This window comes from Chiloscyllium punctatum, chromosome 39, assembly GCF_047496795.1.
Source record: "Chiloscyllium punctatum isolate Juve2018m chromosome 39, sChiPun1.3, whole genome shotgun sequence".
NCBI classification, from domain to species: Eukaryota; Metazoa; Chordata; class Chondrichthyes; order Orectolobiformes; family Hemiscylliidae; genus Chiloscyllium; species Chiloscyllium punctatum.
Window position 1 is genome coordinate 33,143,501 of NC_092777.1, and position 26,978 is coordinate 33,170,478.

At 43.5% G+C, this 26,978-nt stretch overlaps 1 protein-coding gene across 2 annotated transcripts in view; it reads right to left on the reverse strand.

Moving 5' to 3' along the window:
• The window catches only part of pik3r5 (phosphoinositide-3-kinase, regulatory subunit 5), a 112,683-nt gene that overhangs the window by 66,543 nt on the left and 19,162 nt on the right, over positions 1-26,978 (reverse strand). For both annotated transcript variants that reach the window (XR_011954821.1, XM_072558424.1), the window contains exon 2: positions 24,300-24,406. Coding sequence is in view for 1 of the 2 variants with exons in the window: in XM_072558424.1 (XP_072414525.1) it covers positions 24,300-24,393 (94 nt within the window). In the remaining variant the exon portion in view is untranslated. The remainder of the gene's footprint in view (positions 1-24,299; positions 24,407-26,978) is intronic.

Sequence of the window (26,978 nt, forward strand, 5' to 3'; positions counted from 1 at the left end):
ATGCTAAATTAGTCCATGGTGTCCAGGGATATGCAGGTTAGGTGGATTGATCATGTTAAATTAGTCCATGGTGCCCTGGTATGTGCAGGCTAGGGGAATTGATCATGTTAAAGTCGCCTGTGGTGCCCAGTGATGTGCAGGCTAGGAGAATTCTTCATGTTAAATTAGCCCATGGTGTCCAGTGATGTGCAGGCTAGGAGAATTGATCATGTTAAATTAGCCCATGGTGTCCAGTGATGTGCAGGCTAGGAGAATTGATCATGCTAAATTAGTCCATGGTGTCCAGGGATATGCAGGTTAGGGGAATTGATCAAGCTAAATTAGCCCATGGTGTCCGGGGATATGCAGGTTAGGTGGATTGATCATGTTAAATTAGCCCATGGTGTGCAGGGATGTGCAGGCTAGGGGAATTGATCATGTTAATTTAGCCCATGGTGTCCAGGTATGTGCAGGCTAGGTGGATTGATCATGCTAAATTAGTCCATGGTGTCCAGTGATATGCAGGCTAGGGGAATTGATCATGCTAAGTTAGCCCATGCTGTCCAGGGATATGCAGGTTAGGGGAATTGATCATGCTAAATTAGCCCATGGTCTCTAGGGATGTGCAGGCTAGGTGGATTGATCAGGCTAAATTAGAACATGGTGTCCAGGGATGTGCAGGTTAGGGGAATTGATCATGCTAAATTAGCCCACGGTGTCCAGGGATGTGCAGGCTAGGGGAATTGATCAAGCTAAATTAGTCCATGGTGTCCAGGTCTGGCAGGCTAGGGGAATTGACCATGTTAAATTAGCCCATGGTGTCCAGAGATGTGCAGGCTAGGGGAATATATCATTCCAAATTAGCCCATGGTGTCCAGGGATGTGCAGGCTAGAGGAATTGATCATGCTAAATTAGACCATGCTGTCCAGGGATGTGCAGGTTAGGGGAATTGATCATGCTAAATTCGCCCATGGTGTCCAGGGATGTGCAGGCTAGGGGAATTGATCAAGCTAAATTAGCCCATGCTATCCAGGGATATGCAGGTTAGGTGGATTGATCATGTTAAATTACCCATGGTGTGCAGAGATGTGCAGGCTAGGAGAATTGATCATGCTAAATTAGTCCATGGTGTCCAGGGATATGCAGGTTAGGTGGATTGATCATGTTAAATTAGTCCATGGTGCCCTGGTATGTGCAGGCTAGGGGAATTGATCATGTTAAATTAGCCCATGGTGTCCAGTGATGTGCAGGCTAGGGGAATTGATCATGTTAAATTAGCCCATGCTGTCCAGGGATGTGCAGGTTAGGTGGATTGATCAGGCTAAATTAGAACATGGTGTCCAGGGATGTGCAGGTTAGGGGAATTGACCATGTTAAATTAGCCCATGTTGTCCAGAGATGTGCAGGCTAGGGGAATTTATCATTCCAAATTAGCCCATGGTGTGCAGGGATGTGCAGGTTAGGGGAATTGATCATGTTAAATTAGCCCATGTTGTCCAGGGATGTGCAGGTTAGTGGAATTGTTCATGTTAAATTAGCCCATGGTGTGCAGGGATGTGCAGGCTAGAGGAATTGATCATGCTAAATTAGCCCATGGTGTCCAGGGATGTGCAGACTAGGTGGATTGATCATGCTAGATTCGACCATGCTGTCCAGGGATGTGCAGGTTAGGGGAATTGAACATGCTAAATTAGCCCATGGTGTCCAGGGATATGCAGTCTCGGGGAATTGATCATGGTAAATTAGCCCATGGTGTCCAGGGATGTGCAGGCTAGGGGAATTGATTAAGCAAAATTAGCCCATGCTGTCCAGGGATATGCAGGTTAGGTGGATTGATCATGTTAAATTACCCATGGTGTGCAGAGATGTTCTGGCTAGAGGAATTGATCATGCTAAATTAGTCCATGGTGTCCTGGGATGTGCAGGCTTGGGGAATTGATCATGTTAAATTAGCCATGGTGTCCAGGGATGTGCAGGTTAGGTGGATTGATCATGTTAAATTAGCCCATGGTGTGCAGGGATGTGCAGGCTAGAGCAATTGCTCATGCTAAATTAGCCTGTGGTGTCCAGGGATGTGCAGGCGAGGTGGATTGATCGTGCTAAATTAAACCATGCTGTCCAGGGGATGTGCAGGCCACGGGAATTGATCAAGGTAAATTATCCCATGGTGTCCAGGGATGTGCAGGTTCGGGGAATTGATCAATGAATTTAGACCATGGTTCCAGGGATGTGCAGGTTCGGGGAATTGATCAATGAAATTAGACCATGGCGTCCAGGGATGTGCAGGCTAGGTGGATTGATCATGTTAAATTAGCCCATGGTGTGCGGCGTTGTGTAGGCTAGGGGAATTGATCATGTTAATTTAGCCCATGGTGTCCAGGTATGTGCAGGCTAGGTGGATTGATCATGCTAAATTAGCCCATCGTGTCCAGGGATGTGCAGGTTAGGTGGATTGATCATGCTAAATTAGCCCATCGTGTCCAGGGATGTGCAGGTTAGGTGGATTGATCATGCTAAATTAGTCCATGGTTGCCCTGGTATGTGGAGGCTAGGGGAATTGATCATGCTAAATTAGCCCATGGTGTCCAGGGATGTGCAGGTTAGGGGAATTGATCATGTTAAATTAGCCCATGGTGTCCAGGGATGTGCAGGCTAGGGGAATTGATCATGTTAAATTAGCCCATGGTGTCCAGGGATGTGCAGGCTATGGGAATTGATCATGTTAAATTAGCCCATGGTGTCCAGGGATGTGCAGGTTAGGTGGATTGATCATGTTAAATTAGCCCATGGTGCCCAGGGATGTGCAGGCTAGGGGAATTGATCATGCTAAATTAGCCCATGGTGTCCAGGGATGTGCAGGCTAGGGAAATTGATCATGTTAATTTAGCCCATGGTGTCCAGGAATGTGCAGGCTAGGTGGATTGACCATGCTAAATTAGCCCATGGTGTCCAGGGGTGTGCAGGCTAGGGAAATTGATCAAGTTAAATTAGCCCATGCTGTCCAGGGATGTGCAGGTTAGGGGAATTGATCATGTTAAATTAAACCATGATGTCCAGGGATGTGCAGTCTAGGGGAATTGTTCATGGTAAATTAGCCCATGGTGTCCAGGGATGTGCAGACTAAGTGGATTGATCATGCTAAATTCGACCATGCTGTCCAGGGATGTGCAGGTTAGGGGAATTGAACATGCTAAATTAGCCCATGGTGTCCAGGAATGTGCAGGCTAGAGGAATTGAACATGCTAAATTAGTCCATGGTGTCCAGGTCTGTGCAGGCTAGGAGAATTCTTCATGTTAAATTAGCCCACGGTGTCCAGGGATGTGGAGGCTAGTGGAATTGATCATGCTAAATTTGCCCGTGGTGTCCAGGGATGTGCAGGCTAGGAGAATTGATCATGCTAAATTAGCCCATGGTGTCCAGTGATGTGCAGGCTAGGGGAATTGATCAAGCTAAATTAGTCCATGGTGTCCAGGGATATGCAGGTTAGGTGGATTGATCATGCTAAATTAGACCATGCTGTCCAGGGATGTGCAGGCTAGGGGAATTGATCATGTTAAATTAGCCCACGGTGTCCAGGGATGTGCAGGCTAGGGGAATTGATCATGCTAAATTAGACCATGCTGTCCAGGGATGTGCAGTTAGGGGAATTGATCAAGCTAAATTAGCTCCTGGTGTCCAGGTCTGTGCAGGCCCGGGGAATTGATCATGCTAAATTAGGCCATCGTGTCCAGGGATGTGTAGACTAGGGGAATTGATCATGCAAAGTTAGCCCATGCTGTCCAGGGATGTGCAGGTTAGGGGAATTGATCATGTTAAATTAGCCCATGGTGTCCAGGGATGTGCAGGCTAGGGGAATTGATCATGTTAAATTAGCCCACGGTGTCCAGGGATGTGCAGGTTAGGTGGATTGATCATGTTAAATTAGCCCATGTTGTCCAGGGATGTGCAGGCTAGAGGAATTGATCATGCAAAATTAGACCATGGTGTCCAGGGATGTGCAGGCTAGGGGAATTGATCATGTTAAATTAGCCCACGGTGTCCAGGGATGTGCAGGCTAGGGGAATTGATCATGCTAAATTAGACCATGCTGTCCAGGGATGTGCAGGTTAGGGGAATTGATCATGCTAAATTCGCCCATGGTGTCCAGGGATGTGCAGGCTAGGGGAATTGATCAAGCTAAATTAGCCCATGCTATCCAGGGATATGCAGGTTAGGTGGATTGATCATGTTAAATTACCCATGGTGTGCAGAGATGTGCAGGCTAGAGGAATTGATCATGCTAAATTAGCCCATCGTGTCCCGGGATGTGCAGGTTAGGTGGATTGATCATGCTAAATTAGTCCATGGTGCCCTGGTATGTGCAGGCTAGGGGAATTGATCATGTTAAATTCGCCTGTGGTGCCCAGTGATGTGCAGACTTGGGGAATTGATCATGCTAAATTAGCCCATGGTGTCCAGTGATGTGCAGGCTAGGAGAATTGATCATGCTAAATTAGCCCATGGTGTCCAGTGATGTGCAGGCTAGGAGAATTGATCATGCTAAATTAGTCCATGGTGTCCAGGGATATGCAGGTTAGGGGAATTGATCAAGCTAAGTTAGCCCATGGTGTCCGGGGATATGCAGGTTAGGTGGATTGATCATGTTAAATTAGCCCATGGTGTGCAGGGATGTGCACGCTAGGGGAATTGATCATGTTAATTTAGCCCATGGTGTCCAGGTATGTGCAGGCTAGGTGGATTGATCATGCTAAATTAGTCCATGGTGTCCAGTGATATGCAGGCTAGGGGAATTGATCATGATAAATTAGCCCACGGTGTCCAGGGATGTGCAGGCTAGGGGAATTGATCATGCTAAATTAGACCATGCTGTCCAGGGATGTGCAGGTTAGGGGAATTGATCATGCTAAATTCGCCCATGGTGTCCAGGGATGTGCAGGCTAGGGGAATTGATCAAGCTAAATTAGCCCATGCTATCCAGGGATATGCAGGTTAGGTGGATTGATCATGTTAAATTACCCATGGTGTGCAGAGATGTGCAGGCTAGAGGAATTGATCATGCTAAATTAGCCCATCGTGTCCCGGGATGTGCAGGTTAGGTGGATTGATCATGCTAAATTAGTCCATGGTGCCCTGGTATGTGCAGGCTAGGGCAATTGATCATGTTAAATTCGCCTGTGGTGCCCAGTGATGTGCAGACTTGGGGAATTGATCATGCTAAATTAGCCCATGGTGTCCAGTGATGTGCAGGCTAGGAGAATTGATCATGCTAAATTAGTCCATGGTGTCCAGGGATATGCAGGTTAGGTGGATTGATCATGTTAAATTAGTCCATGGTGCCCTGGTATGTGCAGGCTAGGGGAATTGATCATGTTAAAGTCGCCTGTGGTGCCCAGTGATGTGCAGACTTGGGGAATTGATCATGCTAAATTAGCCCATGGTGTCCAGTGATGTGCAGGCTAGGAGAATTGATCATGCTAAATTAGTCCATGGTGTCCAGGGATATGCAGGTTAGGTGGATTGATCATGTTAAATTAGTCCATGGTGCCCTGGTATGTGCAGGCTAGGGGAATTGATCATGTTAAAGTCGCCTGTGGTGCCCAGTGATGTGCAGGCTAGGAGAATTCTTCATGTTAAATTAGCCCATGGTGTCCAGTGATGTGCAGGCTAGGAGAATTGATCATGTTAAATTAGCCCATGGTGTCCAGTGATGTGCAGGCTAGGAGAATTGATCATGCTAAATTAGTCCATGGTGTCCAGGGATATGCAGGTTAGGGGAATTGATCAAGCTAAATTAGCCCATGGTGTCCGGGGATATGCAGGTTAGGTGGATTGATCATGTTAAATTAGCCCATGGTGTGCAGGGATGTGCAGGCTAGGGGAATTGATCATGTTAATTTAGCCCATGGTGTCCAGGTATGTGCAGGCTAGGTGGATTGATCATGCTAAATTAGTCCATGGTGTCCAGTGATATGCAGGCTAGGGGAATTGATCATGCTAAGTTAGCCCATGCTGTCCAGGGATATGCAGGTTAGGGGAATTGATCATGCTAAATTAGCCCATGGTCTCTAGGGATGTGCAGGCTAGGTGGATTGATCAGGCTAAATTAGAACATGGTGTCCAGGGATGTGCAGGTTAGGGGAATTGATCATGCTAAATTAGCCCACGGTGTCCAGGGATGTGCAGGCTAGGGGAATTGATCAAGCTAAATTAGTCCATGGTGTCCAGGTCTGGCAGGCTAGGGGAATTGACCATGTTAAATTAGCCCATGGTGTCCAGAGATGTGCAGGCTAGGGGAATATATCATTCCAAATTAGCCCATGGTGTCCAGGGATGTGCAGGCTAGAGGAATTGATCATGCTAAATTAGACCATGCTGTCCAGGGATGTGCAGGTTAGGGGAATTGATCATGCTAAATTCGCCCATGGTGTCCAGGGATGTGCAGGCTAGGGGAATTGATCAAGCTAAATTAGCCCATGCTATCCAGGGATATGCAGGTTAGGTGGATTGATCATGTTAAATTACCCATGGTGTGCAGAGATGTGCAGGCTAGGAGAATTGATCATGCTAAATTAGTCCATGGTGTCCAGGGATATGCAGGTTAGGTGGATTGATCATGTTAAATTAGTCCATGGTGCCCTGGTATGTGCAGGCTAGGGGAATTGATCATGTTAAAGTCGCCTGTGGTGCCCAGTGATGTGCAGGCTAGGAGAATTGATCATGTTAAATTAGCCCATGGTGTCCAGTGATGTGCAGGCTAGGGGCATTGATCATGTTAAATTAGTCCATGGTGCCCTGGTATGTGCAGGCTAGGGGAATTGATCATGTTAAAGTCGCCTGTGGTGCCCAGTGATGTGCAGGCTAGGAGAATTGATCATGTTAAATTAGCCCATGGTGTCCAGTGATGTGCAGGCTAGGGGAATTGATCATGTTAAATTAGCCCATGCTGTCCAGGGATGTGCAGGTTAGGTGGATTGATCAGGCTAAATTAGAACATGGTGTCCAGGGATGTGCAGGTTAGGGGAAATGACCATGTTAAATTAGCCCATGTTGTCCAGAGATGTGCAGGCTAGGGGAATTTATCATTCCAAATTAGCCCATGGTGTGCAGGGATGTGCAGGTTAGGGGAATTGATCATGTTAAATTAGCCCATGTTGTCCAGGGATGTGCAGGTTAGTGGAATTGTTCATGTTAAATTAGCCCATGGTGTGCAGGGATGTGCAGGCTAGAGGAATTGATCATGCTAAATTAGCCCATGGTGTCCAGGGATGTGCAGACTAGGTGGATTGATCATGCTAGATTCGACCATGCTGTCCAGGGATGTGCAGGTTAGGGGAATTGAACATGCTAAATTAGCCCATGGTGTCCAGGGATATGCAGTCTCGGGGAATTGATCATGGTAAATTAGCCCATGGTGTCCAGGGATGTGCAGGCTAGGGGAATTGATTAAGCAAAATTAGCCCATGCTGTCCAGGGATATGCAGGTTAGGTGGATTGATCATGTTAAATTACCCATGGTGTGCAGAGATGTTCTGGCTAGAGGAATTGATCATGCTAAATTAGTCCATGGTGTCCTGGGATGTGCAGGCTTGGGGAATTGATCATGTTAAATTAGCCATGGTGTCCAGGGATGTGCAGGTTAGGTGGATTGATCATGTTAAATTAGCCCATGGTGTGCAGGGATGTGCAGGCTAGAGCAATTGCTCATGCTAAATTAGCCTGTGGTGTCCAGGGATGTGCAGGCGAGGTGGATTGATCGTGCTAAATTAAACCATGCTGTCCAGGGGATGTGCAGGCCACGGGAATTGATCAAGGTAAATTATCCCATGGTGTCCAGGGATGTGCAGGTTCGGGGAATTGATCAATGAAATTAGACCATGGTTCCAGGGATGTGCAGGTTCGGGGAATTGATCAATGAAATTAGACCATGGCGTCCAGGGATGTGCAGGCTAGGTGGATTGATCATGTTAAATTAGCCCATGGTGTGCGGCGTTGTGTAGGCTAGGGGAATTGATCATGTTAATTTAGCCCATGGTGTCCAGGTATGTGCAGGCTAGGTGGATTGATCATGCTAAATTAGCCCATCGTGTCCAGGGATGTGCAGGTTAGGTGGATTGATCATGCTAAATTAGCCCATCGTGTCCAGGGATGTGCAGGTTAGGTGGATTGATCATGCTAAATTAGTCCATGGTTGCCCTGGTATGTGGAGGCTAGGGGAATTGATCATGCTAAATTAGCCCATGGTGTCCAGGGATGTGCAGGTTAGGGGAATTGATCATGTTAACTTAGCCCATGGTGTCCAGGGATGTGCAGGCTAGGGGAATTGATCATGTTAAATTAGCCCATGGTGTCCAGTGATATGCAGGTTAGGGGAATTGATCATGTTAACTTAGCCCATGGTGTCCAGGGATGTGCAGGCTATGGGAATTGATCATGTTAAATTAGCCCATGGTGTCCAGTGATATGCAGGCTAGGGGAATTGATCATGTTAAATTAGCCCATGGTGTCCAGGGATGTGCAGGCTATGGGAATTGAATATTCTAAATTAGCCCATGGTGTCCAGGGATGTGCAGGTTAAAGGAATTGATCATTCTAAATTAGTCCATGGTGTCCAGGTGTGCAGGCTATGGGAATTGAATATTCTAAATTAGCCCTTGCTGTCCAGGGATGTGCAGGTTAGGTGGATTGATCATGTTAAATTAGCCCATGGTGTCCAGGGATGTGCAGGCTAGGTGGATTGATCATGTTAAATTTGCCCATGGTTTCCAGGGATGTGCAGGTTAGGTGGATTGATCATGTTAAATTAGCCCATGGTGTCCAGAGCTATGCAGGTTAGGTGGATTGATCATGTTAAATTTGACCATGGTGTCCAGGGATGTGCAGGCTAGGGGAATTGCTCATGTGAAATTAGCCCATAGTGTCCAGAGATGTGCAGGTTACCCATAGTGTCCAGAGATGTGCAGGTTAGGGGAATTGATCATGTTAAATTAGCCCATGGTGTCCAGGGATGTGCAGGCTATGGGAATTGATCATGTTAAATTAGCCCATGGTGTCCAGTGATATGCAGGCTAGGGGAATTGATCATGTTAAATTAGCCCATGGTGTCCAGGGATGTGCGGCTAAGGAAATTGATCATGCTAAATTAGCCCATGTTGTCCAGGGAAGTGCAGGTTAGGTGGATTGATCATGCTAAATTAGCCCATGCTGTCCAGGGATGTGCAGGTTAGGGGAATTGTTCAAGCTAAATTAGCACATGCTGTCCAGGGATGTGCAGGTTAGGTGGATTGATCATGTTAAATTAGCCCATGGTGTCCAGGGATGTGCAGGCTAGGGGAATTGATCATGCTAAATTAGACCATGCTGTCCAGGGATGTGCAGGTTAGGGGAATTGATCATGCTAAATTAGCCCATGGTCTCCAGGTCTGTGCAGGCTAGGGGAATTGATCATGCTAAATTAGCCCATCGTGTCCAGGGATGTGCAGGTTAGGTGGATTGATCATGCTAAATTAGTCCATGGTGCCCTGGTATGTGGAGGCTAGGGGAATTGATCATGTTAAATTCACCCATGGTGCCAGTGATGTGCAGGCTAGGAGAATTGATCAAGCTAAATTAGTCCATGGTGTCCAGGGATATGCAGGTTAGGTGGATTGATCATGTTAAATTAGCCCATGGTGTGCAGTGTTGTGTAGGCTAGGGGAATTGATCATGTTAATTTAGCCCATGGTGTCCAGGTATGTGCAGGCTAGGTGGATTCATCATGCTAAATTAGCCCATGGTGTCCAGGGATATGCAGGCTACGGGAATTGATCATGCTAAGTTAGCCCATGCTGTCAAGGGATGTGCAGGTTAGGGGAATTGATCATGCTAAATTAGCCCATGGTGTCCAGGGATGTGCAGGTTTGGTGGATTGATCATGGTAAATTAGCCCATGGTGTCCAGGGATGTGCAGGCTAGGTGGATTGATCATGCTAAATTAGACCATGCTGTCCAGGGATGTGCAGGTTCGGGGAATTGATCATGCTAAATTAGCCCATGGTATCCAGGTTTGTGCAGGCTAGGGGAATTGATCATGCTAAATTAGCCCATGGTGTCCAGGGATGTGTAGGCTAGGGGAATTGATCATGCTAAATTAGCCCTTGCTGTCCAGGGATGTGCAGGTTAGGTGGATTGATCATGTTAAATTAGCCCATGGTGTCCAGGGATGTGCAGGCTAGGTGGATTGATCATGTTAAATTTGCCCATGGTTTCCAGGGATGTGCAGGTTAGGTGGATTGATCATGTTAAATTAGCCCATGGTGTCCAGGGATGTGCAGGCTAGGTGGATTGATCATGCTAAATTCGACCATGCTGTCCAGGGATGTGCAGGTAAGGGGAATTGAACATGCTAAATTAGCCCATGCTGTCCAGGGATATGCAGGTTACGTGGATTGATCATGTTAAATTAGCCCATGGTGTCCAGGGATGTGCAGGTTAGGTGGATTGATCATGCTAAATTAGCCCATGCTGTCCAGGGATATGCAGGTTACGTGGATTGATCATGTTAAATTAGCCCATGGTGTCCAGGGATGTGCAGGTTAGGTGGATTGATCATGTTAAATTAGCCCATGGTGTCCAGGGGTGTGCAGGCTACGGGAATTGATCATGCTAAATTAGCCCATGGTGTCCAGGGATGTGCAGGCTAGGGGAATTGATCATGTTAAATTAGCCCATGGTGTCCAGGGATGTGTAGGCTAGGTGGATTGATCATGCTAAATTAGCCCATGGTATCCATGTATGTGCAGGCTACGGGAATTGATCATGCGAAATCAGCCCATGGTGTCCAGGGATGTGCAGGCTAGGGGAATTGATCATGTTAAATTAGCCCATGGTGTCCAGGGATTTGCAGGCTAGGGGAATTGATCATGTTAAATTAGTCCATGGTGTCCAGGGATGTGCAGACTAGGTTGATTGATCATGCTAAATTAGCCCATGGTGGCCAGGGATGTGCAGGTTAGGGGAATTGATTATGTTAAATTAGCCCATGGTGTCCAGGGATGTGCAGGCTAGGGGAATATATCATTCCAAATTAGCCCATGGTGTCCAGGGATGTGCAGTCTAGGGGAATTGATCATGATAAATTAACCCTTGCTGTCCAGGGATGTGCAGGCTTGGAGAGTTGATCCTGGTAAATTAGCCCATGGTATCCATGTATGTGCAGGCTACGGGAATTGATCGTGCTAAATTAGCCCATGGTGTCCAGGGATGTGCAGGTTAGGGGAGTTGATCATGCTAAATTAGCCAATGGTGTCCAGGGATGTGCAGGCTAAGGGAATTGATCATGCTACACTAGTCAACGGTGTCCAGGGATCTGCACGCTAGGGGAATTGATCATGTTAAATTAGCCCATGGTGTCCAGGGATGTGCAGGTTAGGTGGATTGATCATGCTAAATTAGCCCATGGTGTCCAGGGATGGGCAGGCTAGGGGAATTGATCATGTTAAATTAGTCCATGGTTTCCAGGGATGTGAAGGCTCGGTTGATTGATCATGCTAAATTAGCCCATGGTGTCCAGGGATGTGCAGGTTAGGGGAATATATCATTCCAAATTAGCCCATGGTGTCCAGGGATGTGCAGGCTAGGGGAATTGATCATGCTAAATTAGACCTTGCTGTCCAGGGATGTGCAGGTTAGGTGGATTGATCATGTTAAATTAGCCCATGGTGTCCAGGGATGTGCAGGCTAGGTGGATTGATCATGTTAAATTTGCCCATGGTTTCCAGGGATGTGCAGGTTAGGTGGATTGATCATGTTAAATTAGCCCATGCTGTCCAGGGATGTGCAGGTTACGTGGATTGATCATGTTAAATTAGCCCATGGTGTCCAGGGATGTGCAGGTTAGGTGGATTGATCATGTTAAATTTGCCCGTGGTGCCCTGGGATGTGCGGGCTAAGGAAATTGATCATGCTAAATTAGCCCATGTTGTCCTGGGATGTGCAGGTTAGGTGGATTGATCATGTTAAATTAAACGATGATGTCCAGGGATGTGCAGGTCAGGGGAAGTGATCATATAAATTAGTTCATGGTGCCCAGGTATGTGCAGGCCCGGGGAATTGATCATGTTAAATTAGCCCATGTTGTCCAGTGATGTGCAGGCTAGGGGAATTGATCATGTTAAATTAGCCCATGGTGTCCAGGGATGTGCAGGCTAGGGGACTTGATTATCCTAAATTAGCCCATGGTGTCCTGAGCTATGCAGGTTAGGTGGATTGATCATGTTAAATTTGACCATGGTGTCCAGGGATGTGCAGGCTAGGGGAATTGCTCATGTGAAATTAGCCCATAGTGTCCAGAGATGTGCAGGTTACCCATAGTGTCCAGAGATGTGCAGGTTAGGGGAATTGATCATGGTAACTTAGCCCATGGTGTCCAGGGATGTGCAGGCTAGGGGAATTGATCATGTTAAATTAGCCCATGGTGTCCAGGGATGTGCAGGCTAGGGGAATTGATCATGTTAAATTAGCCCATGGTGTCCAGGGATGTGCAGGCTATGGGAATTGAATATTCTAAATTAGCCCATGGTGTCCAGGGATGTGCAGGTTAAAGGAATTGATCATTCTAAATTAGTCCATGGTGTCCAGGTGTGCAGGCTAGGGGAATTGATGATGTTAAATTAGGCCATGGTGTCCAGGGATGTGTAGACTCGAGGAATTAGTCAGTAGGGATGCTTTGGGGCGGGAAGGTGGAACTCTGCAGGATGGGTTATGTGAGGGATGCTCTTTGGAGGGTCGATGGAGACTTGATGAGCTGAGTGGCCTCTATCTGTAGAGTCATAATGTCATGCTGTAGAATCACACAGTCATACAACATGGAAACAGATCTTTCAGTCCAACTTGTCCTCGCCAACCAGGTTTCCCAAACTAAATTAATCTCATTTGCCTTTGTTTGGCCCCAGCATCCACCACTTCCACTGGCTGATTCCGTGATTCTGTCTGATTGTAATACTTGAGACCTTTCAAGGACAATTCTCTTTTAAGCTGCGAATTGCATACAATTCAAGGCAAAAGCGTAAGATTTATACTGTACTAGAGGGGATTGTTGATTGGACTGATAAAACAGGGCTCTGTATATTAATATATGTAGCTTCCAGTACACAGAAATATACACAACTACTAGAAGGTAGATACATTAATATATGGGGCCCTGGTCTTTGCAGACAGAAAGAACATCTGCATGCATTATGTCTGTTACAACACAACAAAACAGGCATTCAGTGGTTCATCTCTTAGGGAATGTCCAATGCAATCAGAGTCAACCTGCTTGGTTTAAAATTTCAATGAAGCCGGCATTTAACAGTCAATCATCATTAATCAGTGCATTCGCCATGGATATGCCACTATCAATCTAAGTCAAATTGCAACCCAATCAGCAGTTTCTTTTCATGCAATAAAATTGCTGGCTTTCCTTTCGATTTGGGATTTTTGTAAATTACCCTGATGAGTACAAGTTTTATCAAAATATTTCTTTTTTCACCAATACTCAAGTCTGTACTCCCAAAAGATTATTATTTTTGCATTATTTTCCTTAGGTTTCCCAATTTGATTTTTTACAGAGGTCAAGTACGTAAACTATTGCAATGCTTTTCCTTAGAAATTCTTACCTCTGGTCGAACCAACAGTTGAGATTAATCTGTATGAAATTTATAGGAAACATTTTTCACCCATCTGTCTGAAGAAGCATTCGGCCAGAGTTTCTAAGGAGTGGCATACATATTGCCACCCCAGCCTCTCTTTCTTTTACAAAAGGAGAGAGCTTCACATTTCTAACAGGAGATTCTGATGAGGTCTCCCACAGAAATGGGGAGCTCTATTTCCTTTCTGACAGTCCTTTCATAGCATACCACTGTCAGAGGAAGGTGAACCATGTCCCCTTTTCACAGCAGTCAGCTACTGTATTCTGAAATGTAAAGGTTATGATAGATGCTCTGACAGGTGCAAGTATAACCATAGTGTGCTTCAAAGGTAGGGTACCAGATGAGTATGGATGACCATTGCCAGGTAAGTCAGATGCCAGGTTGTGAGGTAACTATAAAGCTAGCTGAGTTAGGGTGCCAGGTGAGTAAGGAGACGGGTACTGGGATTACGATTTCAAGTGGAAAGCTGATTGGATAAGGTGTCAGGATGCAACTTGGCAATTGAGCCATGTGAGTGATGTACTTATAGGGTAGTTTGGGGTGGTTGGGAGAAATCAGGTCTGACAGGGGATGGGGAAGATAGTTGCTGGGTCCAGGGGTTTCAGGTCTGGTAGTGGAGAGCTTAGTTCAAGTTTGGTTAGGGGTGATATGGGGTTGGAATAAGTGGGGTTGGGGGAAGGGGTGCATAATAAGGGGGTCAGATTTTGGGTTGGTGGGTGACAGGTGAGGTCAGGGTGTGATGGAAGTTTACCTTGCTCAGGGAGTTACACTATGTATTTAAGAGTCTAACTTTATCCTGAATAACCATTTTGCTTAAATTTATTGGAATCTCCCAAAGACTCTGATTTAACTATCAGAGAGTTCCAGGAGTAAAAGAGAAAAAGAAATTTCCTGGTCAATTCCTTTGGAGTATGGATCCCCATTCAACTCTCATCCACACTGAAATAACTTACAGTGTGGAAACAGACCTTTCGGCCCAACAAGTCCCACCACCCACACCCAACACTACGGGCAATTTAGCATAGCCAATTCACCTAACCTGCACATTTTTGGACTGTGGGAGGAAACCCACGCAGACACGGGGAGAATGTGCAAACTCCACACAGTCAGTCGCCTGAGGCGGGAATTGAACCCGGGTCTCTGGCACTGTGAGGCAGCAGTGCTAACCACTGTGCCACCATGCCACCCACAGTGATTGCTGAGCCACCAGAAAATTTGGGCTTTTGTTCTTTCTTAGCTGTATTTTTGATGAACCCAATCCTGTTTCAAGTATGAATGATCAAATGATGCAGAAGTTTTATTTTTATTTCTTCTCAGTTTCTAAGTGAGCCCATTACAAGGGATACAAAGAACAAAGGACGGACTATATGAATGAAGTAGGTGGGGCAAGTATCCAAATAATAACAGGATGTGTTCAGGCAAATCACGTATGTTACCTCAATTCAGAAATGAATGTCTTTTTCTCTGGCACCAACACTTTGTACACATACAGGAAGCTCGTAGTAGAATAATCATTCAGATTCCAGTCCAGAAAAAAATAGCAGATGTACAGACAATGGAAACTTTAGCAAATCATTCTAGAAGCACATTCTCGAAGCAAGAAGACCATACTGGAGAGGGACAAGAATAATATTCCAGCCATCTTTCTCTTTCAGCTGCTAAATGAGCTGTTGTTCATTTCCTGTATTTCTGACTTTACCTTTGGTAACATCTGTTTAATTTAAGTCCATATTTATTACAACTGTAGTTGAACTTGCCTTTCCATTGATTCCACAGAACAGTAATCCATTCATATCATGCAATGGTGTGGCAGGATACAGATTTGCATTTAAGATTATTTTTACATGATAACTTCCCAGTTTTGACTTGGCTATATGAACATGACAAACAAAGACTAGGTATTTCTCCAAAGTGAGGCATAAGTAAACTAGGGCCTCATACATTTTGCTTATGGTTTCACCGAACCCCTTGAGTGCAGAATATTTCACAGGTTTCATAGAATCCCTACAGTATGGAAACAGGCCCTTTGGCCCCACAAGTCCATACTGACCCTCTGAAGAGTATCCACTCAGACCCATTCCCCTTCTCTATTATCTAACATTTACCCCTGACTAATGCACTTAACGTACCCATCCCTGAACACTATGGGCAAGTTAGCATGATCAATTCACCTAACTTGCACAACTTTGAATTGTGGGAGGAAACTGGAGCACCCAGAGGAAACCCACACAGACACAGGGAGAACGTGCAAACCCCAGACAGACAGTTACCCAAGGTTGGAATCAAACCCAGGTCCCTGGCGCTGTGAGGCAGCAATCCTAACCACTGAGCCACTGTGCTGCCCTTTTTTAGATAATTTATCAGAAAATTGATGGAGCTGAGTTGGGATAAATTATTCCTCTACTGAGGGTGCCAGGAACATGGGCCGAATGGCAATATGTAAAATTGGAGCCAGGTCATTCAAAGCTAATGCCAGGAAACATTTCTTCACGTAAAGGTTCCTGAGAATCTGAACTCTCTCCCCCAAGTAACTGGTGACATTTCAAAACATATAATTTTGCATTTGCAGTAGGCAACAGTTTTAACAGTCACCAAATATAAGCAAGTAAATGAAGATAAACTATGAATGAATTGAACATTGCAACAGGTGCAAAGACCTATGACTGTTCCAATGTCCCTTCCTTTTCTTTTGATTGACTTATGCTTCTACCAATACAGCCTTCAATACCCATTATACATAGTTTTCCCTGTAATTTTTCTAAGCTCCTAGAGTCATAGATATACAGCATGGAAACAGACCCTTCGGTCCAACACATTCATGCACACCAAATTTCCCAAAGTAAACTAGTCCCATTTGCCTACATTTGGCCCATATCCCTGTAAACTTTCCTATTAATGTAGCTGTGCAACTATCTTTTAGAAGCTGTAACTATACCTGTGTCTCAAACTTCCTCTGGCGGTTCATTCCATAAATGCACCACCCTCTGTGTGACCATGTTGCCCTTCAGGCCCCTTTTAACTCTTTCCCATCTCACCGGAAATGGTTTGAATTCCCCTAGCCTCAGGAAAAGACCTTTTCTATTCGCTATACCTATGACCCTCGTGATTTTATAAACCTCAACCTCCTACGCTTAAGAATAAAAAGTCCCAGTCTATCCAGACTCCCTCCATAACTCAAACCCTCTAGTCCTAGCAACGTCCTTTCTTCACCCTTTCCAATTTAATAACATCCTTCCTATAGCAAAGCAGCCAGAACTGTATGCAGTACACCAAAAGTGGCCTCACCAATGTCCTGTACAGCTGCCTGTTGAAGTACACACTCTATGCTGGTAATGTATCAAACGTTGTTTATTTATTCAGCAAATTCTTTGAGCCAAGTGAAAAACATCCTAATTTGCGATTTAAGGTGAGCAGTCTACCACCCGCTCTATGTAGAACATGCCTGGGCAATTTTCCACACTGCTGGTTAGATGCCAGTGTTGTAACTGTACTGGAAGAATTTGATGAGGAGAGTTCTGGAGCATAAACCTTCAGTTCTATTGCTGGAATGTTGCCAGGGGTTGGAGCCTTTGCAATATCAACTGCCTCAAAATGTTTCTTGACATCGTATGAAGTGAATCGAATGTCTCACTGAATGGAAGGCTATACTAGAATGACATCTGTCTGTCTTGCGAATGCTGACTGCTGACATTACTAAGGACATTTTCAGTTTCTGCTATTTACCACACAGGCTCGTTGGAAACATGATTGGTGGAGCCAGCCACTATAGGGGTTATTATCATTCTTGTTGCGGTGCTATGAAATGCAGGGAAATTGAGGAAAAACAGATGTCCCAGTAAGCCTAGGACTAGCAGCCAGTTTCAGCGGAAGTGAAACAACCTCGATATGATGAGGCCTCATCTCAGGATGTGCTGGAAGTACAGAAGGCCCAGACTTTAGACTCCTTGACACTTTTTCTTCCAGATAAGTGAGGCACAGTGTCACCATGGATTGACAATGTCCTGGAACACTGTCATAGAACTAAGCTGATGCTGGAGTAGGACATGCGATATGATGGGGAGGGTAGCCATCTTATCCCAATTATTGTCAAAGCGACAACTACAAGACACTTTTATATCACCAGTTGCTTCTGAGGATCCTCTGGGAATTGTGTGGGATCTCACAATCCTTAAACCACAAATGGATCTAGCCTGTTTCCAAAGGCCTTGGTGTGAGATTACATCACATCATCTGATAAGGTCAGCATTTCAGCCCGGGCAGTGGGCTGTGCCAATATAACTGGGTTCTGCCTAGTACAGGGCACTACAGGCTGGATACAGACATTGTGTTGAGAGCATCATTTCATAACCTGGCAGAGTGCATCCATAGAAAGGGGTTTCTATTCCAACAATGTAGAAGCCATCTGTGATCATCACAGATTACCACAATTTAGAAGTCTGTCCCAACAGCCCTGGGAACTTCCATGAGAATTCTCAGTTTGCTGATCCATTTCTGGATACCTTTTAAGGATATCACTGAGAGATAAAGGCTGGCTGATGATACTACTGTGCAACCTCTTGACTGAGGGTGAGCATTGAGATATCCTTTCACTAGGCCGTCTCATTGAGCTGAAGGGCTTGCTGAAGATGAGGTTCAATGTTTAGGCCAGTATGGGGGTTGGGGGAATGTGGGGGCAAGTGCTTATAAGAGAAAGATGAGGGCTATGAGCACTGCAGCATTCAGCAAAACAAGCTACACTGGAGTTAATCACCTCTCATTTCCAACAGAAATTGTACAAGATACAATGATCACTCATTGACTATAAATTTGTTGGTACTCAGAAGATAATCAGTCCCAGCCTGCTCTCACAGACAAATACACCTTTGCTTTATTTGTTTATTCCTTGGTTTGGTTGGTGTTGTATAAAAGTGAATAATTCCAACCATTTGAAGGCTTTCTGGTGTGTGGTGGCCCCACATTGATCAATGAGAAGATTTTGGGTTACACTGGGCATTGAGGAAAGGGTAGCACTCCCTCAGACAGAATTCTAAGACAGGATGACACTAAGGATGGGTATTCTGTGTAGCTCGGTCCCTAACATGTCATACATTTACAAATGTGCACTTGTATTTGCAATGAAGTGTCAGCCATGACACCTACATGTTCTGATGTGCAGGCTAGGAGAATTGATCAAGCTAAATTAGTCCATGGTGTCCAGGGATATGCAGGTTAGGTGGATTGATCATGTTAAATTAGCCCATGGTGTGCAGTGTTGTGTAGGCTAGGGGAATTGATCATGTTAATTTAGCCCATGGTGTCCAGGTATGTGCAGGCTAGGTGGATTCATCATGCTAAATTAGCCCATGGTGTCCAGGGATATGCAGGCTACGGGAATTGATCATGCTAAGTTAGCCCATGCTGTCAAGGGATGTGCAGGTTAGGGGAATTGATCATGCTAAATTAGCCCATGGTGTCCAGGGATGTGCAGGTTTGGTGGATTGATCATGGTAAATTAGCCCATGGTGTCCAGGGATGTGCAGGCTAGGTGGATTGATCATGCTAAATTAGACCATGCTGTCCAGGGATGTGCAGGTTCGGGGAATTGATCATGCTAAATTAGCCCATGGTATCCAGGTTTGTGCAGGCTAGGGGAATTGATCATGCTAAATTAGCCCATGGTGTCCAGGGATGTGTAGGCTAGGGGAATTGATCATGCTAAATTAGCCCTTGCTGTCCAGGGATGTGCAGGTTAGGTGGATTGATCATGTTAAATTAGCCCATGGTGTCCAGGGATGTGCAGGCTAGGTGGATTGATCATGTTAAATTTGCCCATGGTTTCCAGGGATGTGCAGGTTAGGTGGATTGATCATGTTAAATTAGCCCATGGTGTCCAGGGATGTGCAGGCTAGGTGGATTGATCATGCTAAATTCGACCATGCTGTCCAGGGATGTGCAGGTAAGGGGAATTGAACATGCTAAATTAGCCCATGCTGTCCAGGGATATGCAGGTTACGTGGATTGATCATGTTAAATTAGCCCATGGTGTCCAGGGATGTGCAGGTTAGGTGGATTGATCATGCTAAATTAGCCCATGCTGTCCAGGGATATGCAGGTTACGTGGATTGATCATGTTAAATTAGCCCATGGTGTCCAGGGATGTGCAGGTTAGGTGGATTGATCATGTTAAATTTGCCCGTGGTGCCCAGGGATGTGCGGGCTAAGGAAATTGATCATGCTAAATTAGCCCATGTTGTCCAGGGATGTGCAGGTTAGGTGGATTGATCATGTTAAATTAGCCCATGGTGTCCAGGGGTGTGCAGGCTACGGGAATTGATCATGCTAAATTAGCCCATGGTGTCCAGGGATGTGCAGGCTAGGGGAATTGATCATGTTAAATTAGCCCATGGTGTCCAGGGATGTGCAGGCTAGGTGGATTGATCATGCTAAATTAGCCCATGGTATCCATGTATGTGCAGGCTACGGGAATTGATCATGCGAAATCAGCCCATGGTGTCCAGGGATGTGCAGGCTAGGGGAATTGATCATGTTAAATTAGCCCATGGTGTCCAGGGATTTGCAGGCTAGGGGAATTGATCATGTTAAATTAGTCCATGGTGTCCAGGGATGTGAAGGCTAGGTTGATTGATCATGCTAAATTAGCCCATGGTGGCCAGGGATGTGCAGGTTAGGGGAATTGATTATGTTAAATTAGCCCATGGTGTCCAGAGCAGTATTTAATTTTAGTTATGTGCACGGTGAAGGGCAGTTCCTGACTGACCTGGTATATGGCTGGGCTTTAAAAATAGTGCCAGCACTGGGGAATCCTGGATGATCCTGGCAGTGGTGAATACTTCTGCCTTTGGTGGAAGGGAAGATAGGGCCAACAAGGCACTCTAAAGGCATTTTGCATAGGTGATGTGCAGATTTTTGGGCAAAGCATAAGAAAACCCGATTACGCTCACTGAGGAAACCCATGAAACTCAGCAAAAATTATATAGCCGTTTCCTGGTAAAGTTCAGCACGATGATTTGAAATGATTTCATTGATTGTAAAGCACTGGATCATCCTGATATCCAGAAATATATTACTTAAACGCAAGTTTTTCTTACTTACTCATGAAGTTAAGCACAAGATCCAACCCTCAGCATATGGGGATTCAAATTAAGACTTCAAGACTATTGTACAAGATTTTTACAACATATTGATTGCTGTGAAATCAAGAAGTCGAATCCAAATCAATGATTCAACTAAATTTCTAAAACTTGGACACAATACTCGGTTTTATTCACATTAATCTATGTAAAGAAAGCTTCATGTTCCTGCATTCCTACATTGGATAATGCTTTCAACAGAACACGGTACAAATGAATTTTAATCCAAATCCAACTTTCATCTCATAATTATTTGATCAAGGTAAAAGGAGGGTAAGCAAAATTCCTTTACACCATGCTTGGTATTTGAAATACTCCAAATCTAAATGAAAAATGTTCTCAGAGTAATTCAATTCTAGGCCACTGTAGTGAGATTGACAATAAAAACAGAATCATAACTGAGAGTATTGTCTACTTTCATTTCTTAAAACTTAACCTATGATAAACAGCTCAAATTGTATTTGTTTAAACTTTTACAAGCTGAAACGAGATTGAAGCTCTTCAGACTCATATGGTCAGATAAGTTGTGAACCCATTTCCTTCCTGCCATTATTGGTGTCACAGTATAGCTGCTCTCGGATGTGAATTAAATGTGGACAATGGTAATGTGGCTTTGTTAAAGGTTTATATTTAAACCTCGCTTTGAGACAAAAAGGGTGAAGCTCATTTGGAAATCAATAACTGTAACTTATCCTAAACAATGGCCTTTCATCAGACTTATATCTTTGCTTTCTCCTCCACAGATACATCAAAGGCATTGAACATTTCCAGCAATTTCTTCAGATTCCCAACATCCAAATTAAAATTATGTTAAAGTGTGGGTTTCTTCAATTTTAGAGAAATCGCAAACAAATTTTAATCGTTAAGAGAAATATACATCTTTGAAAAGCCAGTAGGTATTTCTTATAACTGCGTGAAATGGGGTATTTCAAAATATTATTATGGAAATTACTGTCTTGAATCATAGAATCCATACAGTGTGGAAAAAGGTCATTTGATCCATCAAGTCTGTACCAACCCTTTGAAGAGCATCCCATCCAGACCTAGCCCTACACAATAACATTGCACTTACCATGGCTAATCCTTCTAACCTACACTATCCTGGACACTCTGGAGCAATTTAGCGCAGCCAATATACCTAACCTGCACATCCTTGGACTTTGGGGGGAAGCCAGATCACCCGGGGCTGGAATTAAACCTGGGTCCCTGACACTATGAGGCAACTGTGTTAACCACTGAGTTACAGTGCTGCCATTACTTGTATTCACTATGCTTTCCCATACAAATGACTAAAAACAAACATATTATTTGCATACGTAAATTTGCATGTGCAAAAATTCAGAGAAGGGGTAATGCTGAAGCCTATATAGATTATGATTGTTAAAACATTATTAATTATAATATGACAAGTATTATTTTTTACAAATTCCCTTTAGGCCAGTTTAAAGAATGATATATTAGCCCATTTATCAATGAAAAAATGCAAAGTCATTGTAAAAATCGTATGCAGTGATTCCTATTTGCAATAACTTGCCATTATTAGTGTTTTTATATCGTAAAATTTTTCAAATTCATTTGCACAAGAGCCCGATATGCTTATGGACCAATCAAACTTTTTTTAAACTTTACTAAAAACAGCAAGTGTGCTTACCACATGCCACTCAAGACCAAAATCTGAACATTCAAATTTTAAAAGTTTGCCAGAAATCAACCTTGACTCAGTGGTCACACTCATACTTGAGTTAGTAGTTTGTGGTTTCAAACCTATTCGAAGGGCTCAAGCAGATAACAGAGATTTTGTGTAAACATGAACGAGGATCGGGATTAAATGTTTCTGGCTACAATGTATATTCATGAGGAATAGGAAAATGGGAGACAAGGAAGGGTGTGAGGCAGTATTGATACAGGATGATGTTATTGTTCTCCAAACTTATATATGCAAATAAAAATGTTTTGAATAGTACATTGGCCACCTGTTCAGGAATGGATAGCAAGCACTAGTAACATCAGCATTCTCCTCTTAACAATAATTTTTATCATATTATTTTGAAGTTCCCTATTTCGCAATAACACAAAATGTATTCACTGGCCAATCAAAGCATATAACTCAAGGGTTCAAATATTGAACCTAACCATTTGGAGTTGAGGAACTGGAAAGGTGTGTTCAGGACACTTGACCTTACAAAGAGGGACAGTAAATGCAAAGAGAACATAAGCCAAGTTTAACCTTACAAATAACTAGTTAAGCCTCAGCTCAGGTGTTGTGCAGAATCTTGGGTACTACATGTTAAGAAAGATATTTAAGCATTGGAGCATGTATTGGGGAGGTTTAAGAAGAATGACACATGATATAATGAACTTTGGTTATCAAGAGAGGTGGACAAAGGTGGAATTGTCCTCCTCATTAAAGGGAAATTAAAAGATTGAGAAGATGTATTTAAAATTAAGAAGGGCTCTAATCAAGCACATCAGGGCAAATGCTTTTCTTTGGCAAGTGGGTTGACAACCTGAGGTCTAAGATTTAACATAATTGACAAAAGAGCTAAAGGGGATATAGAGAGATTTTCTTTTCATACAGGAGATGAGATCTGAAATGCACTACTCAAAAGGGTGGTAAAAGTAGATTCCACAGGAACTCCCCAAACGCTATTGGATAGGTTCTTGAAGCAAGGTAGGCCTAATGTATAAAAATAAGGCCTTCGGTGCTCCCAGCATGGTGTGCAAGCTGCAGAGAGTGAAACTCTGGAACTTGAGCTAAGTACGGGAGTTTAAGGGTATAAATCTTAATCTTTTGCGTTCGTAATTTGCAGGGTTATGGCCAAAATGCTGCAGTGTGAGATTATAATGGACAGCTGCTAAAGTATTGATAAAAGCACGATAGGCTGAATGAAATCCTTTTATGGTTGTATGACTCTATATTAGAAATATTTTGGAAAAACTACCTCATGGTAAATTTTCATGAATGACTTCATGATTGCTACACTGCCAACTACAAAACGGGATGTAGGAACATTTCAGGATGTTACAGTATTTTGCTGTGCGTCTAAATCTCATCAGCAAGTTTCAATATGAAGCAATAATGAAATCATTTCTGTGCATTAAATCTGGAGTCTGATATATTGTAGCAAGGGTTGTATCCAATAGACTGATTCCTGTTATAAACACTAAACTTGCATTTGGCCCTTAGCATTTGCTATCTAAGATCAAAACTGTCTGAATCTGGTGGGACACAGGGGTGTACATGTTTATGATTTTGAGAAGTTCAGTAGTGCAATGAGTCTATGCTTCTTAGCCATTGAGAAACTGATTTCTGAGTTTCAAAGATACCAGTTTCACAGGGTATGATGTTTTAATTGAAAAGGAGGATAAATGCTAATTACTGGCAACAATCTCCACCGTCACATTCAAACCTTTCATCTAAGCTGTTAAAGATGCTTACTGAAATAACACAGGCAATAAAGCAGAGATTCAGAAGTATGAATAAATTATACAAGAAAATAATTTGAAACAAAATGACTCACCCTTCCAATTAGAGGAGACAGTTCTATCCAATCCATGTAGACATCTCTCCAGGGCATGATGGATGCGATCCTCTGTACAGGAGGTATGCTGCATTTTATATCATCGCCTTAAAATAGAAGGAAAATTTATAGATGCCATTACTGGCTCATTGGTTCAATTAAACAGAGATGCCCTCTCGAGTCTGGAATACTAATAAAGATCATTGACAGCCTTTCTTGGAAATACTTACAATACAAGAACTTCAATTTAAAACTCATCTCCCACTTCAGTAGACTCAGTTTTTCAAAGTGACTTTCTCATATTAAAGAGGGTTTTCTTGAAGTTTCCTCAATTTCATCATCCCAAATAGTGCCACTAAAGTCAGGAAGTGATGTGTCGCACAGTCAACAGGCATATGATGTCATGGTGCTGGGCACACAATGTCCAAATAGAAAGTCACATGGGTCAACCCACCATTTGCCTCACCAGAGTTTATTTCTTCATTTGTGCATGGATAAGTTAGTTAGAACAAGCAGATAGTGTTCTGAGGAAGAGTCACTTGACCCAAAATGTTAACTCTGATTTCTCTCCACAAATGCTGCCAGATCTGCTCAGTTTTTCCAGCAATTTCTGTTTTTGCTTCTGATTTACTGCATACACAGCTCTTTTGGTTTTTAAAAAGAGAAGGTTCTGGAGCAACATAGGAGGAGATATTGGCATATTGGTAATATCTCTGGTCTAGTAATGCTCTGGGGAAGTGGGTTAATCATTCCACCATGGCAGATGAGTTCAATAAGAATCTGAAATTAACAAAAGCTAGCCGAAAGGCAACTGTGCAAATCCTTATTGTCTTTTGTTTTAAATAAACTATCTGATTCACTTGGGAAGGAAACCTGCCATCCTCACTTGGGCTGGCCTATAGACTGTCAGCAATGTGACTGAGTCTTTACTACCCTCTGAACTCGGCCTTGCAAACCACTCCGATCAAGAGTGATTAGAGCGGGAGAAGAAATGGTGGCCTTGCCAGTAACATCCACATCACGTACAAGAATAAACAAAAACCTATGGTGACTACACTGAAAGAGAAACAGAATGAAAATATTGTGAGTCCAACATGACTTCTCTTCTCTCTCAAGAATAGTAGTTGAGTTTCTCCAACATCTACTGTTTTTATTTCGGATCTCCTGGTTCTGAACTATGCTTTTGTTTCATTATACAAAAAGGGAGGCATTGCCACTGGACTGATATTCCAGAGACCCAGGTAATTTTTAAAAATTAATTCATTCGCAAGCTGCAGGTGTCTCTGGCTAGGCCAGTGTTAAGTGCCCATTACGAATTTACCAGAAAGCAGTTAAGAGTTAACCTTACTGCTGTGGGTCTGGAGTCACATGTTGGTCAGACCCAGGCTAGCAGCTTCTTTCCCTAAGGGCATTAGTGGACTAGAGATGGTTTTTTTATGACAATCAGCAATGGGTTAACCGTTATTATTAGACTCTTATTTCCAGATTTTTAAAAGTTGAATTTGAACTCAAATTCTACCATTTGCCATGGCAGGATTTGAACTCGGGTCCCCAGAGCATTACCTGAATACCTTGATTAACAGTCCGGTGATAATACCACTTGGCCTTCACCTCCCCAGGTGATTGTCTGTGGTCCCAAGTCTGAATCTCACCATGGGTGATGATGGAATTTTAATTCAATAAAGTTCTGGAATTAAGAGTCCAGTGAAGACCCATGAAACAGTTGTTGATTGTCAGGAAAAGTCCATGTGATTCACTAGTGCCCTTTAGGGAAGCAAACTTTTGCCCTTACCTTGTCTGGTCAGCATGTCACTGAAGACCCGCAGCGATGTGTTTGGCTCTCAACTGCCCTCTGGGTAATAAATGCTGGCCTAGCCTGCGACACTCACATCATTGGAATGAATTCTTTAAAAAAAGTAATTGTGTCACCTTTGTGAAAGTACACACCTTTTTTTGGTTAGGTTTACCCACTTGAATTATACAACACTGCTGTTCAATCTGCAGTTAGGAGTGGGTAGATTGCTTGTATTAGCACTAACTGAAAAATTTAGAACCAAAACTACTCTTCCTTTTCAGTTTTACAAAAGCTCTTTAATCATGCATGATATGTAATAGGAGAAGATGAATAGAAGCAACAGCAGCCATTCAAATAATGAATTAGCTTGCAATACATGATTGCATTACTATTTATATATATTTTCCAACTTCCTTTCAACATGAGGACAGTGGCAGCAACAGAGAAAAATCATCCAATTCTAGATGCCAGTTACATATCTGAACTTGACCAAAATAAATATTATTGTAAAATTACATTAAATAACTTGATACAAATTTATCCACAATAGGTAGAAGGACATAATTGTAGCAAATGTAATCAGAGCTTGTGGTTATGAAAGATTAAATTTGACACCAAGTTCTATTGATTGTATGTACAGTGTCAAGCCACCAGAACCAAGCGTTATTGTCCAAATTGCCTTGTTGCCCCAAATTCTTCACTACAGCATTACCTTGCCCAGTGTTCACCATTCAAACACACAAGGTGCATGGAGTTGCTGTATTTTTAGACTATTTATTGATAAAGTGGGTCTCTTTTAGAAACTACTGTAGGAAAACTTAATATTTTGGTAAAATACATTTTTAAAATTGTATTAGCAAATGTGAAGAAAATAAATTCCCCTA